General features: G+C 35.1%; 1 protein-coding gene across 1 annotated transcript in view; it reads right to left on the bottom strand.

Annotated features, from left to right (window-relative positions):
• GRM8 (glutamate metabotropic receptor 8) overlaps positions 1 to 16197 on the bottom strand; it is a gene marked incomplete at its 5' end in the record, with an annotated part of 794384 nt that overhangs the window by 293436 nt on the left and 484751 nt on the right. Inside the window, one exon of the mRNA XM_080936530.1 lies at positions 14348 to 14548. Within this exon, the coding sequence (XP_080792656.1) occupies positions 14348 to 14548 (201 nt within the window). The remainder of the gene's footprint in view (positions 1 to 14347; positions 14549 to 16197) is intronic.

Below are 16197 nucleotides of genomic sequence, written 5' to 3' on the forward strand. Positions count from 1 at the left end.
CAGGGGAAGCAAGCCAGTAAGTGACATCCCTTCATGATCTCTGCATCAGCTCCTGCTTCTTGATCTGCTTGAGTTCCAGTCCTGACTTCCCTTGGTGATGAACAGTGATTTGGGAGATTATCTGAATAAACCCTTTCCTCCCCAACTTGCTTCTTGGTCATGTTTGTGCAAAAATAGAAACTGTGACTAAGACATCCCCTTTTCAGGTTTCCCTATGCAAACACCCTGCCTGTCCCATGCATCCTTCCCACACTTCTATGAAGATGCCCCCCCCACCCACTCTCACCTCACCACCCTGGCATTCCCCTACACTGGGACATCTTATACTTTTAAATGATGGTAACAAATTCTGGTGTCAACTGTAGACACTCTTGTTCTGTCCACCTTATTTTTCTGTGAAACTAAAACTTCTCTCAAAAGTAAAGTCTATTATTCCTCTGTGAATGATAGTTACATGTCTAAGATGGTGCTTTTTAAAACTAATATTCTCTTTAATACTTTCAAAGAGATTATGGGTATTGTAATAAAAAACTTAATTCTTCATATAGTTAAACCTCATTAATAGGTATTAAATGTTATTATTCTATAAAATCTTTCATTGGGTTTTAAAATTAAGTACTGAATATCTAACAAAGTAAATTTAAATAATTGAATTTAATGTTGCTAGTGGAGATGTCCTTTGCTTGCTTTGTATTGAAAACTAAAATGAAATAAAGCCAGATGTTAAAGGAATTTTATTTATATAATACAAGAGCAGGCAACCAAGTCAGCTCTGTGAAGAGAGTCCTGACTAATGTAAGGCCACATGGGAGATTGGGGACAGGGTGAATTTGAGGTTTGTGCCACTGTTCTATATTCTCTTTGTGGATGTCTGAGCTCTTCTCTAATGCTTTCAGTTACTCTTACAGCTTTCCTATGTGCATTTTATACTTCCTTTATAATAATAAAAATGATATCAAATATTATTTTTATTTTCTCTTGTTTTAATTAAAGCAAAAATACAGTAGAGGGATGGAATATAAAATTTAATGCAAGTTACCAGGGAATGTGACACATCTTTAATCTCAGCACTCAAGAAGCAAAGACAGGTGGATCTTTGTGAGTTGAAGGTCAGCCTGGTCTATATAATGAATCCCAGGTTAACTGTTGCTATGTAATGAGACCCTGTCTCAAAAAAAAAAATTAAAGTAAATTACAAATGTATAAGGTTTGCATTAGAATAGCAAGAAACAAAGGAAAAGTTAAGACTGCTTCAAGAGATTGAAAAGAATGTGGATTTAGAATTATTCTTATACAGATTAGGTTTTCTCAGCACTTCTCATGAGCTAATATAAATCATATAAAATCTATCAAAGTTAGGTCAGCAAAGAAAAGTACAAGATCTATAACACATTGGAGATTTCCTAAGCAGCATTAAGAGTAATTTAGAAATTATTACCTTTTTCAAGACTTGTATCTTATCACTTTAGTTTGCTAAAAAATTAATATTTAATTTCTTTTGAAAATGAATACAGGGCTACAGAGATAGGTCAGTCTACAAAAGTGCTTACTGTGCAAGTATGAATATGTGGATTTGGATACTATGTAAGATATCAGTCATGTCTGCACATGACAGAGGTTTTTTTTCACTGGGACACAAGTTCAGGAAACCGGTTGGAGTTCTTTGTCCAGCTAGTCTAGCTGAATTGAGGAGTCCCATGTGACTGAAATTTGGTAAATCAAAGAAAAAAAATACTGTGGGAAATGATAGACAAAGACAGCCAGCATTCACTATGTTCTGGATGCACATATACCCAGACCCACATCCACAGAAGAAGATCAACCCACACCATACACAAAAGAAAAATGAAAACAAATGAATAAAAATTCTGACCTTTAACTAATTCTACTATATGGGGATCACTGTTCTCTGACCTATGAGCACAGCTATGAGTGTGTGTGGTTCCTCTTGGCTTGGTTGTGACCAACAAGTTTTGGTTAACTTCTTTGCACAGAGCTATGTTTCTCCTTTAGCTTGTAAAGAGGAGTGATCCCACTACAGGTCTTACATGACAGGCATATTGTATTCTAGAGCACACCACTTGGTTTTACTTGAAGCAACAGTTTCTATCCCCAACCTGTCCTGTCATTTCACACCAGGCAACATGGATTAGTATGGGTGTTCTGCCCTCTTATTCTTTTTCTCACCCTAAGCTTTGAACAATAAATGAAAGGTTCAAGTGGCAGCTGCAAGTAAAATGAGAAAAAAAATACCCTAAGCAATCTTGATAATGGATTAATAAATCCTTGAGGAAATAATAAATAACACTCAGACAACACACTATCTCTAATTATAAGAAATATCAGATGCTTGATATCTAAGGTATACAGAAGGAATTTATAAGGATATCTGTGTAATTGGGGGATTTTAGTGTCTGTTTAATACTCAATACACATCGTTATTTTCAGGAGGCAGAAAGAAAATTAACAGCATATGTTGGTTATTCACAGTGTGCAGGTGTTGCACAAAACCCTTAAGCAAGAAGTATTTCATCAAACGTTTATAAAATGTGCATGCTTTATTATTCCAATTGAAAGATGAAACTATAGAGGTTTAAAAGATTTAACTGGCTTACTCTAAACTCCCAAGGCTGTATGGGAGCATTAGGACTTGTGCTCATGTCGGTCCATCAAGCACAGAAGAGAAAAGAAGTGTAGATGTTCCTGAAGCTGTTAGAATTTTAATGTTAATTCAACTTCTCCAAGAAGTGCCTAGTCACATGACTCCAACTGAACCTTCCCATTTTAATTAGTAAATTAAAGGAAAGCCAGTAAGTGGTCAGGGTGAGGGAAGTAGATAGGGCTGAGAGGTCAGAAGAGGTGAGAGGAGGTCAGACAATGGAGGGGAAAGATCATGGCAACATGGAGCTTACCAAGGACCAGCTACACCCAGGTGGGATTGATTGTTGTTGAAAAGCTACAAACATTAAGGGTTTTACAGGTCTAGTATCTCATATAAAAAAGCAGTTTGTATCTTTGTCTATTTGATGCAATCTTGTTGTGTAGAGGGATTATGAATTGAGAGTTGGATATATAAACCTGTATGAAAAACTATTGGGCTGTAGAGTTGTGTTTGTGGGATTTTGAGGTAGAGAAACTCCCCAGGACGGAGGCGGAGAAGAGGCGGTAGTAAACCGCCAAGGGAAGGGAGTTTCATGAACAAGTTGTACTGTGGCACCAGAGGTGCTAGCAGCTCCACATCAGGGTCAGGCCTGAAGAGTGAGACCTCAGGGCTGGGAAATATATAAGCATTTTTAATTTTTAATATTTACTACAACAGAAAAGAAGTTTAAGATATGACCAACAGTGAAGAGGAAAGTGTGAGGCAGAAAATAGAAAATATACGGATGACACATTAAGTAGATAGTGGATATTTGCCAAGTGTTAGGTGAGTGTTGCATGTCTACATACATTCCATAAATAAGGATTTTAAAACAGTTAGAACTTGTAAATCAGATATAATGGCACATGAATATCATTGGAGGACTATGCAGGATAATGTAGGAAGAAGGCCAAGTCTAAAGCAGAAAGAGAGAGAGAGACAAAGAAAGGAAGAAAGAGAAGCAAAGAAGCAAAGAAAGGAGATAAAGGAAGTTGCTGTTTCAAAAAGTGTTTATGTGGTTCAAAGAAATTATTTTATAGTCATGGTTTTTAAACACATCCAAAGGACTAAGAAAACTAAATCCCTAAGCTTAATGATTATTCACCAGAATTTTTAAAGACTTTCTCATTCACATTTTTCACTTTGTGATTAAAACTTAATGTAATTATAGGAGTTAATAACCTTAAAGAGAAAAATAATCAAGGCTCCATTTTCATTTTCAGGCAGATTCTTGCTGAAAGAAAATTTCAGAAAATAATTACCCCTTATAACAGGGGACTTATTCCATTAAATACCTTCCTTCATAAAAAGGGAATGTATGTAACTTTGAAAGAAACAGAGGCAACTGTGGTAGAAAGCATGGTGTGTACTGCTCTATACAAGTAGCCTTTCAAGTTGCCTTGAAAGATCCTTAAGTTCTCAGTCTCCAGCCTCCAATCTCATCATTATTGCTGGGTTGCAGATGTACTTCATGGTATCACTATTGGTTAGACAGTTCTCACTAATGGGACATATTGTCCATCCCTTTAATAAATGTTTTCTAATTGTTCCTGTATGCTTATAATCCACAGGAACACTTAAGACACATATGCCTAGGCTGTCACGATCTGTATCTTAAAGATGAAGAACCCACTTAATGAAATTTTGTTGTTTGATGAGTCTCACAAAGAAAGTAATGGTACAACTGGATTCCAGTTCTGGGCCTAAGGTCTGACTTTCTGATCACTGTGAAGACTGAAAGCTGCTAAATGTGAACACCTTCTGAGATGTTCCCTGTTACCTCAGACTTTCCTCAGCTATTACGTCATACTTTATTCATGGCTTGCTATTGTACTGAAGTTACAGTCAGGTCACCCTTCAACCCCCCAGAGATCGAGCCAATGAGGAACTAGCTCATCACGTGAACCCCTGCTTACAGTGTATGACAAGAAGTGACAAAAACCCCAAGACAAATAATGAATAAAGGTGTGGGAGCTGGCTGTATACTTAAAGGCTCCTGCCATTAAGTCTGATGACATAGGTACAATTCCTGGTTCCTCCGCCCTGCATAGGGTATCACAAAATAAATGAATACACAATATTGTGTATTCATTTATTTTGTGTAGGCCATACACAATAAATGAATAAACAAATAAACAAATAAACAAATAATTATAATAAAATATATGTATTTTTGAAAATTAAAGATTAAAGATATGCAAAAGAACCTTATAAACTCCGTAAGTCTGAGCAAGCCTTAAAAGCAGAGTAACTCCATCTGTGCACCTCAAGCTTTATGCTATCTTCAGAAAAGGTATCACACCATCATAACTTTATTTTTCATGGTTATAGAAGAAACTAGACATTTTAAATCTACAGCTTAAAACATTGCTCAGAAAATAGAAGCAGGTACAATGTGATGACTGAATTGTTCCATGCTTTGATTTTCAATATTAATACTCTGTAGCCAGTTTGCATTACCTTAATTAGAAAGAAAAAAATACTTAATTTCAGATAACCCTGCTCATTTATCTTTATATATTCAGTATTATTGTATTTTATGTTTACATTTCTTAAAACATATACCTATTTCTAGGAATTACCTACAAAGTGTTCATTTCACCAATTCTTGGTGGGATGAGAGATCATCAGTACTTACCAAGCATTTGCTTCGCAAGTATAGGGTCTTTTAGTTCAGATCTCTTTTTTTTAATTGGATATTTTATTTATTTATATTTCAGATGTTATCCTCTTTCCCAATTTCTTCTCCACAGAGCCTCCTTCCCACCCCCTTACCCTGCTTCTATGAGGGTGCTCCCCCACCCACCCACTCCCACCTCACCTCCCTAGCATTCCTCCACACTGGGGCATCAAACCTTCACAGGACCAAGCTATCCCCCCTCCATTGATTCCAGATAAAGCCCTTTCAGCTCCTCCAGTCCTTCCCCTAACTCCTACATTGGGGTCCCTGTGATCAGTCTGATGGTTGGTTCTGAGCATCCACATCTGTATTGGTCAGGATCTGACAGAGTCTCTCAAGAGACAGCTGTTTCAGGCTCCTGCCAGCAAGCCCTTCTTTGCACCAGCAATAGTGTCTGGGTTTGGTGTCTGCATGTGTAGTGAATCCCCAAGTGGTGCAGTCTCTAGATAGCCTTTTCTTAAGTCTCTCTTTCACTCTTTGTCCCTGTATTTTCTTTAGACAGGAGCAATTCTGTGTTAAAATGTGGAGACGGGTGAGTGACCACATGCCTAACCTCTGGATATGATCTCGACAGGTTCTCCCTCCCCTTTGTTTTGTATTTCAACTAATGTCATCCCTGTGTGATCCAGGGATGCTCTTGCTTTCCTGGCATCTGGAAATTATTGATGAGACCTTAACTCTCATGTGAACTCTGAGCATAGCAGCCTGTGTCTGAGAACCCAACACAGAAGAAAAAAGTAGTTCTTGGGCTTTCTGGCTGACATTCTAGGTGAATATGTGCAATATAATCTTAATGACAGATCTTTATTGTAAAAAGAAGGTAAAGAGAAATGGAGAAAAATATCTAACATCAACCAGAAACCTCAATATAAGCATAGCATGAAAATTCACACACTTACACACATACATGTATACACATATATACACATGTACACCTGTACATGCAGAAATGCACATGTACATCACATGCATACTAACCACTACATACATATATGCATACACACATACACATACCACATATACACTAAACATATCAAAGACATACAAACACATACCACCTACACACTAAATATGACACATGGACAAGTGCACTTTGTGCACACATACATACATGCTAAACTCTGCAAACACACACACTTGCACACACACATGCATACCCCACATACACACTGTAAAAGAAAGCATACACACAGACACACACCACATACTTTAATATGTAACATACTTTAATAACATTACTAATGACTTCTTGATCTTATTTCAAATTGGGTAGTTTTCCAAAAGAATAGTATTTTCAGGATGAATAGCATGTGAAAATATTAGACTTTGCTTTGTCTCTGTTTAATAGATAACTAACTTTAATCATAAAGAGAGCATACATCATCATTTTGAGAATTCCATTTTATTTCAATCTGTCAATATATTGACTTCTGTGTTTCATTTTCTACTCATAGAAGTTAATTGAAATAGCAGGCAGTATCAACTTAATCAATACTATAAATGGAAAAATACAGAAGTCACTCCAATAGTGGATCTGTCAGAAAAATCTAGAGAAAGCTCTTTTAAAGAATCCAATTACAGGGCAGGTTCTAAGGCTTTCAACACCCTTAATGCTGTGACCCTTGAATATGGTTCCTCATTTTATGGTGACCACCTACCATTATTGTTGTTGCTACTTCATAACTGTAATTTTATATTGTTATAAATTGTAATTTATATAGATTTTTGAGATAGAAGTATGCCAAAGGGTCTGTGACTCACAGGTTGAGAACCACTGTACTAGAAAATATATATTTCTTCCTTTGCTTCCTTCTGGACTTCCTATATACATCAAATCTCTGGCTTCTGGTGCTCTTCATTTAAAGGAATGATGTTTTTGCTGTAATTTGTAATAATAATAATAGTAATAATACTTTCTCAAATAAATGTTAAATCTATATCACTCTAAGAATAAAATTTCTCCTTAGAGATAGACAGAAATGTCTATTTTTTTCTTTATACAATTATGTTTTCCTGACTATTTCTATCAAGTTCCACTTACCACGACCTACATATTATTACAAGTTATACATTAGGTGAATCATTATAAACCTATAGCTTAATATTTGTTTCCCTGTTAAATGCAGAAAGAATATCTTCAAAATAACTGTGTTAAAAGTGCATATTTATTCTATTAAATTCTGTAATATTATTTATCTAAACTTTCATAAAATATTGCCTTTTCTTTCGCAGTTATGCCAATCCCAATGTACATTTATCTGAAATTATTAAAAAATTTTAATACTAATCTCATGTGTTCATTGACAAGAAATGTCCTTCTATATTTTCAAATGCATTGCATTTCTGTGAATGTTACCTTCATATTATATTTGTATATTGAACAATATATATGTGTGTACATAAAATATGAATGTAACAACAAATAATAAAAAAAGAACAAAAATTTGAAAAGGAATCAAAAGGGACGAAGTTTGGAAAGGCTTTTGGAGGGAAGGACGGGTAAGGAGAAATGATGCTATTATATTACAACCTCAGAAATTTAAAAATAATCTAATTTTACAAATGTCTGAGATAATAAACTCTAAGATCAAAAGTATGTTCTGTCATATTTTGTGTCTAGTTTGTTTCCAGATATTCTCATATATCTTCCAAAAAGCAGAGATTGACTTTATATAAATCAATATTTATATATAAAGTATCTTAATGTTTCATATTAATTTATTATGTTATTATTTTTCTAAAATAAATATAATATTTAATCTATATTGTCTTCTGATCAAATTATTTCAGTCTAATTACACAAAAATAATAATTTTCTTCTTTAATAATGATATTTGTTATTTTGTTTTATATTTTATTATACTGTTTTTAACTTACAAGATACTAATAACAGTGTTAAAACCTAAAACATCTAGTTAATAATAATAACTATAAAAATACTGATAAGATGTTGTAAGAAATGTATTTTATCATAATTCAAATCTATTCTCTTCCTAGATGGTTAATATTGTGTTTATTACAACAACATAGTTTACATTTTAACCAGATGGTTTTGTACAATATCACAAAATATTAATCATATTTGACCTATTAGCATTATTAAAAATTTCATAGAATTTCTTAATGTTGAGTTATACCTAATTTTAAACAGTTGAAGATTTCTTATCCAAATCAAGTTTGCTTCCCTACAGTGTTCAGAGTCTCCTAATTATATTGTAGAATTTTTTAATTAAAATCTTAAAATCAATAGGTTTTTTAAAAAACAAATGGTAAATTTCAGCTAAATTCCTGCTGGCAAATATTTCTAGAAAGGGAATGTGGTAATGATGTAATTGCTACTTCCTTGTTTAGCTGAGGGGCACACCACACCTGTTAGAGAATTCAGCAAAGTTGATGCCTGTGTTGATTCGCACAGATGTTGGCCTACTCCTGTGTCTCCCTCCACCTAACAAATGCTTGACACCCAATGAAGTAACAAGAATCAGAGACCAAATTATTACCTCTTTCTACACTCAGACCCTAGAAGCATCTGAAGGTCAAGCATGTTCTACTTGCTCTGTAAAAGCATTTGCTGTCTTATTTGAGATTGTTAAGATTGAAGTGTCTCAAAGTTGGAATTCAGGCTTTATAACCAAATAAGCTAAATAAGCATATATTATATAAATTTATATGTGTGTGTATTGTATGCTTGTACACACACACACACACAGAGAGAGAGAGAGAGAAACACGAACACACACAACCAGAGAGCTGGTTTTTATGTTTTATTGAACTACCTCTTTTCTTAACTACTTCAAAATCTACTTTGAGTTTTCAGTTTTCTTAAGTTCTTTGTATTACCTTAGTTTAGCATTATTTTTTGTTACCTAACGACCAAGTAATCCAATTAATACACTCTATTATGCTTGACTTTCCCCTAACCCGGCCTCCAGGAAAAGTAAAGGAAAGAAGAGGTATCTGTGAAATCCTGTGCAATGCTTTTTATGCTAAGTACGGTTCTTTTGTTCTGGAAAATCTTTGATTCTATACAAGATGTAGAGTATTAATATTTTATCGGTTTTGGAGTAAGAAATAGACACGGTTGCTTAAATTCCAAAACGAAATAAAATCTGAACTCTTCTGCCTTTATGTTTTTCTTTTGATAGATCTTCAAGTTTTAAAAATTTATAAAAAGAACGTTTTGCTCAAATACCTGCAATGAAAGTAACCTAAAAGGCAAGTCGTTGCCAGGTAGAGAGGAAAAGTGGCAAGACGTGTGGAAACACGGAGAGCTCTGAGGATGCCAGGATTCAGAACGTGCTTACAATACAGATCCAGGAATGTTCCAGCTATGGGGGAAATCAGTCTGACTAAAATCAATAAAACTACTATTGTAGCTTATGCTTTTGTTGTCAAGTGGGAATTCTTCGTTTAGTACTTTGATTACATATTTCATCTTTAAATAGCTATTTGTAATAGGATAATTCATGTCTGAAATTCAAACAGTTTGTCATCCTAAATTCGAGCATGTTCTTTACATTCTCAGTCTTAAAACACACTATAAAAATATACAAACTTTTAAACTAAGTAAGTGTGTATCTTACTGAACTGCTGCTTAAGTAGCAGTACTTGATTATCATCTCAGCTGGAATTTTTTTAAATCTTTTATTCTTTTCTCATACATTAAAATCCTGACCATTTTTCCATTCCCTCTGTTTCTCACAGTTCCCCCTCTCCTAGATCAGCTCCTTAAAATGACCAAATGTTTCACTTAAAATGATCAATAAACCACAAAAAACAGATAAACAGGCTCCCCAAGAACTTCCATTTACTAACAAATACAACAGGACTGGGTACAAACCTTCATGTCAGGGCTGGACATGGCAACCCAGGAGGAGGAAGGGGTTCCTACACAGTCAGAGATGCACTCACTCCCATTATTGGGAGTCTCACGAGCATGCCATGCTATCTATACAACTGGTTATAAGGTATATGCAAAGGAACTTGCTCAGACCATACATGATCCCAGCACTCTTTTTCCTGAGCTACTTTGTCACCTTGTCTTATAAAGCAGGAGATTCTTTCTCCAAACCAACTGCATGACTTCACTAATTCAAACTTTAAAAGTCCAATACACAAAACAGAACAGTATTTTCCACATTGATGTAAATAAGAAACAGTTTGGTAAAGTTATTACAAAGAAGTAATTTTCTTTGATGCAGCCAAATTCAGTGTTCAAGTGATTATTACTAAATACTTTGATCCAATGGGTCAATTTGAAGATATCGCTTTTTAATTACTTGAAAGGATATTTTGCATTTCAATGATCCTGGGAATGAAACTGTGCAAAATTAGCAGTTCCTCTGTAAAGCGCTCTTTTAAAAAAAAAATCTTTGAGAGCATTGCTAGAATGTTCCTGAACCATATTTTCTACCATGCAATGCAGACAACTCTGTTTTAAAATTATCACAACTGGGCTCTCAGGAATGTAAAAGTGGCCCTGAAGAATACTTGGTGTGACCAATCACACTTATCACATAACCAGTCTTTGAATGTCAATCAAGAGTACTGTCTGTGGCCAACATGACCCTTTCACCGAGATTCCATTAGTAATACAAAACTCCAGATTGCTGGAGTTCCAAAAAAGAATTCGAGTTCCAAACGTCTATGTAAAACATCAACTTGTAAGAGCCATAAAATGTAGTGAGTCTGAGTCTGTGGGGAGAAGAAATTGAGTGCCATTTAGCCACTGACCCCTAAAGGAGCATCTAAGGACAGTTAGAGTAAGTAAAAAGGGCTTTGATTATCCTAAACCCTTTAACCCAGAAATTTTTATATTAAATGACCAAAACGTTTTATTTGTGAATAGGATGTTTGGAGAGCATAGTTGTAAAGACAGTATATGCAAAGTTTCTTCACCTCTTATCAGTAGAGGGCAAAGGAGGCTTGTCCCATTATTCCTGAAAACCTCTCTCAGGAAACAACTGGCAGATTGTCTTGGCCTTGATTCTATTGGGTGCAAATTGGTCAAAGAAAAGGTTCTAATATGACTGCAAATTCTGTTAATATCATGTCATTGCTCTTTTGGCTACCAGAGGCCCATGCAAAGCCTCCTTTTAAAAATAATTTCCCAGAGTATTCTCTTTTGAGATTATTTAAAATTCTTTTCCATCATACAGGTTTTATTGCAGGTCTCTGTTAGGTTTTAATTCTGTTGAAATGCATAATAACCCTTTATTTTAGTTTTTAAATCAGTGTTTTCTTCCTTATTAATACTCTGATAGTATACTTCTATAGGAATAGTCTTGTATGGGTTTTTTAAAACTCAAAAATTGCCAAGGTATTAATAATAAATTAAGATTAATAGGTAGCTCAATAGTGAGATTCTAAAAGGGGGAGCCAGAAAATATTTTAAAAATTACTTAAGCTTTACTTAAACTCACTCATATTCAGGACTCTAACAGTGTATCACTAACAAACAAATCTAAACCCTCACAAAATACACCTTCATAGACCATGGAGAAATTTCTTTCAATTCTATAAACTAGTATTCTTGTATTTTCTGAAACCAAACTTGTGAGCTTATATACTGTTATATTTGACACAGTTCAATACCGAGTCAGTATGCTTCCCTTCAATCCTAATGAGCAAGGCTTAGGACTGCCTACAAGACCACACCTGGTCTATACGAAGATGCCCCTGCTTCATCCTTGTTTCAAGCTTCTCTTTGCTCTCGATGAAATCTCCCCCATATTCACTTTATTTATAATATGACTTTCTTTTCTTTCAGCACACATTGCACATCATATCATTATAGATTCTTGTGCTTACTGGGTTAATATATTTTCTCATAAGCTCCCAATCCTCCAACTGCTTTGTCTATTTTACTTGTAAGATATTGTTAGTGTCTATTAAAAGGCTGAACACACATAATATATAGAAATGAGTTAACCTATAAAAAAGGGACTGGGGAACTGAGGGATCATTGGAGTCCAGAGGCAAATTGTCTCAACAGCCATTAGACATTAAGACACTCTCTAATGGTCCATAATTGCATCATTACATTGGAGGTTAATATAATAATTGAAGTCATCAGGAAGGGTTAGCTCTTGATGCATGGTTAAGATTAAAAGTATTAGTAATTCACCTTTAAATTGCATTCATTGAGTGTTTCTCCAAAGTATCTTCTTTTCAAAGGTGAGCTTCAATTATTGAGAAGAACCTGCTAGTTTGCATTAGTCTCCCCACTTCCTAACACAGCTGGAGAAATGCAATGTTCCCTAACTGCACATTAGAGTAAATAACTTACATTGTAACAATCTTCTTTTGTTCAATTTTATAGCTGCGTGAAAATTATTTTCAAACTCCACTTAGTGTTCATATTAACAAAAGAATTAATGCTATAGAAATGAGTCTGGAAATTTGTGCTAAAGAAGATCGTGTCCTGTACTGAATACAGACTGAATTATTCTTTACATTGCCTGCACAAAGCAAGAGACAGTGTTTCCACTTGAATTCTAATTGGAAGATGACTTTGTGCTGTTTGACACAGGCTGGCAGCTGAGGTCACCAGAGTGTGTTGTGATGATAGACAGTATGGCACTGCGCATTGCCCGAAGGCATGTCCATTGTGTGGATTACAGCCAAGCCGAAAGAACTGGACATCCCAGAGCAATTCTATCATGTTATTTGAAAACGATGGTCTAAGTCATGGGCACTAGCCATTACCTCTTTTACAAAGGGACAGCTCATTCAATAACTCCATCACTTCAAACAAGCAGTTCAGTTATTCACAAGCAAAGACCATGAATCCAAAGGATTCTGTGTTGGGTTCTTATAGCAGTCGCAAAAGCAACACTTCTGAGTCTATAGTAAGAAAATACCATCTACAGTGTACCATGGTGTGACTAAATCTTTGAAGAAAATACAAGAAAAAGCAGATATAAAGATACAACAGTCTTGGATTAATAAAGTAACTTCATCCATTTCCTCATTTGCTTAGTGTTTTAAAAGCTTAATATTAGTTTAAAAACAAATTATTATAATCTCTACACTAATAGTGCCATGAGCAAAACACTTTTAGATGAATCTGCTTTATTGACTGTGGGCCTGCATTCCAGAGGCCTCACAGGGAGATCTCTGGTCCAGCTAGGTGCTCAGGTTCAGGGATTCAGGCGAATAGGAGAAAGCTCAGGCAGGGATGGGGGAACTGGTTCTGATGCTTCCTCTGCTGGTACTGCTCCTCCTCTATTTCCAAGGCTGGTGAGCCATCAAGGGATTTCAGGAGAGCAGATCTCTTATGACAGAAGCTTTTAGATGATGGAATAATTCCTGCACACCTTTAATTCTTGGCAGGCTTCTTACATACATACAGTATGGGGATGGTTCAGAGTCTGACAATAGCCACTTCCTATTGGCTTGGCCTATGAACTTGGGAATACCTCATACACATATTTGTGGGTGGTGTTCCTGTTTCTATCTTGAGTCTAAGTGATGTGTGGCCATGTCCTCACCTGCAGAAGAGGGTCTTGGGGAATGACTTTTCTGTCCTGAGCATACTTCACTTCCTCACCTGTAGAGGAGGAACTTGGGGCATGACCTATGCAACTCAAACCATTCTACAGGGGACTGTGAGGGGCATGATACAGGTCTGATCATGCAGAAGACCAGAAAGCTGCCTACTGGCTCTTAGGGACCCCAGAGCTTCAACTTATCTCAACCGCGAATCAGGGTATCCCTTCAACCGCCACAGTCCCACAATTGACAGGGCTTCTGAGTGAGTCTTCGATATGATTTCTGAAATAATGATATTTAAGTAACATATTTTGATTGATTGAGAATTATTTTTAACTTTTGTTTAAGGAACAGATTAAGGGCAGTACAAAAATATGTTTGTAATTGAAAAGCAGGTGGAAAATTTCACACTTCTGAGCAGAATGTACTTCTTCCCATCTTTGGATTTCTATTTCATCCAAACATCTTCTATAGACTGGAGTGTGAAACTCCCTGTCAATTAATGTTGAAATAAAAATAAAGTTGTGACTTACCATTAAAATTCACGGCCCTGATGTAACCCAGTAGCTCTTTCCCATCGATGGTGACCATTCTTGGGCAAAGGCCTATGTACCCAGGGCAGAGTTCTTTGTGCATGTTGTGCAGTGCATAAGCCATGGAATACACTGCATCAATTACAAATTGAACCTTTCCTTCTTGTTCGTAAGATGAATCCCGGGCAATTCGCTCCAGCCCTGCGAAGAAGAAGGAAAACTCGCAATGGAAAATGTTGGATTTCAAATAGATCAACATGGTGATCTCTATCCTTTACACTTAAGAAGACATAACTACTTTTTTCATTATGATAGTCCTGTCCTTACAAAGTGAGCTTTTATACTTGAGTACAAAGAGAGAAAGAAAAGGATGTAGCATGAAATATAAAAAGTAATAAAGAAATAATATATGACCATTATTCCCATTCTTTCCTTCTCAGATCATATTTTATTCTACTTTTTTGTAACTATGCAACATTTTGGTAAATGCTATGATCATTTTTAAATGTGAAAAACATAATTTTTTTCATCTACTTTTCTTTCCAAAGAAACACTGTCTGAGAGAGATAATGTGGGGTCTCTTTCTATCTCATATTAATTCTTGTTTTGTGCCTGCCGTATTTAGAAGAAATTTTATAAGTATTAAATGATAAAGTTCGCTTAAGTGACTCTGAATATTTTTAAAAGGATCATTCAATTTATTTTCTCTTTGAACTCAATTTTCTCTTTTAACTTTCTATTAAAAAGATGTAGGTCTCTCAAAATGAATGTTAGTAGGAATAATTGTACCCATGTTTAGGCATTGTTAGGGCTGATAACTTGGCAGTATGTAGGTTGATGTTTATCATTTAAAGGGCAATAGAAGCATGGAGTTTGAAAGTAAAAATAGGTTAGACATGAGCTGCAAACTAGCTGTATAATTTTGAAGGTAAGGAAACTGAGATTTTTGAAATGACAGTCACAGAGATAAACTTCCCTAAGTCTCAGACTGAAAACTTAATGTTCTCTTATATGGAAGGAAAAAAAGTTCCAAATGTCTAGTGCTTAGAATATGAGGAAAAGGAAAAAACAAACAAACAAACAAAAAACATGAAAGAATTATAACAAGTTAATAAACATCACCTATCACCACAACCTCTCCAAACTTTATTCATTAGATACAAAAACAATATATTTCATACTTTCTAATGGATCCCAGTAATGAGTAATGAATAATCTTTAAATACAATAAATATTTATTTTCTTAACGTTGATACACACACACATACACACACACACACATCTTCCAAATTCATTGGGTTATTTTGAAATGGTTACTATTGGAGTCTTTGTCCTGTAATAAAGTCAGTTAACATTTTTATTCAATGTTTTTTTATTTGGTCCCTTGATATTTCACCTCTGTTTTCAGTCATCTCTAGCACTCTGTTCCTTTAGATTCTATTGGCTGATGTTCTGGACCCCAAAGTATGTCACAATGATAAATTCTGCACCTCCATTTCTATGTGGACCTTTTTAAAAATTTTTAATATCTCCAGTGCCCATGCTCTAAAACTGAAAATTCTTTGTCCCAACCTTGGAATTTACACATAATCGATCCTGTGAATACTTGCATCTAGACATAGTAGAATTAAAAACATAGGTTACATAATCCAAACTACTATATCAAATTAATAATCAGTTAAAATCATTTGGAAAAAAATAATGTCTTGGAAATTAAGAATTGTACAGCTTTTTTATTATTGTCATTTTGTTGCCACACTTACACTTGCAATTGCTTTGTCTCTACAAATAACATGATGCCAAGTCAGACTCAGTCTAAAAGCCAGATCTCATGTTAGATCTAAAAGAGG

Source organism: Micromys minutus (genome assembly GCF_963924665.1).
Source record: "Micromys minutus genome assembly, chromosome: 23".
NCBI classification, from domain to species: Eukaryota; Metazoa; Chordata; class Mammalia; order Rodentia; family Muridae; genus Micromys; species Micromys minutus.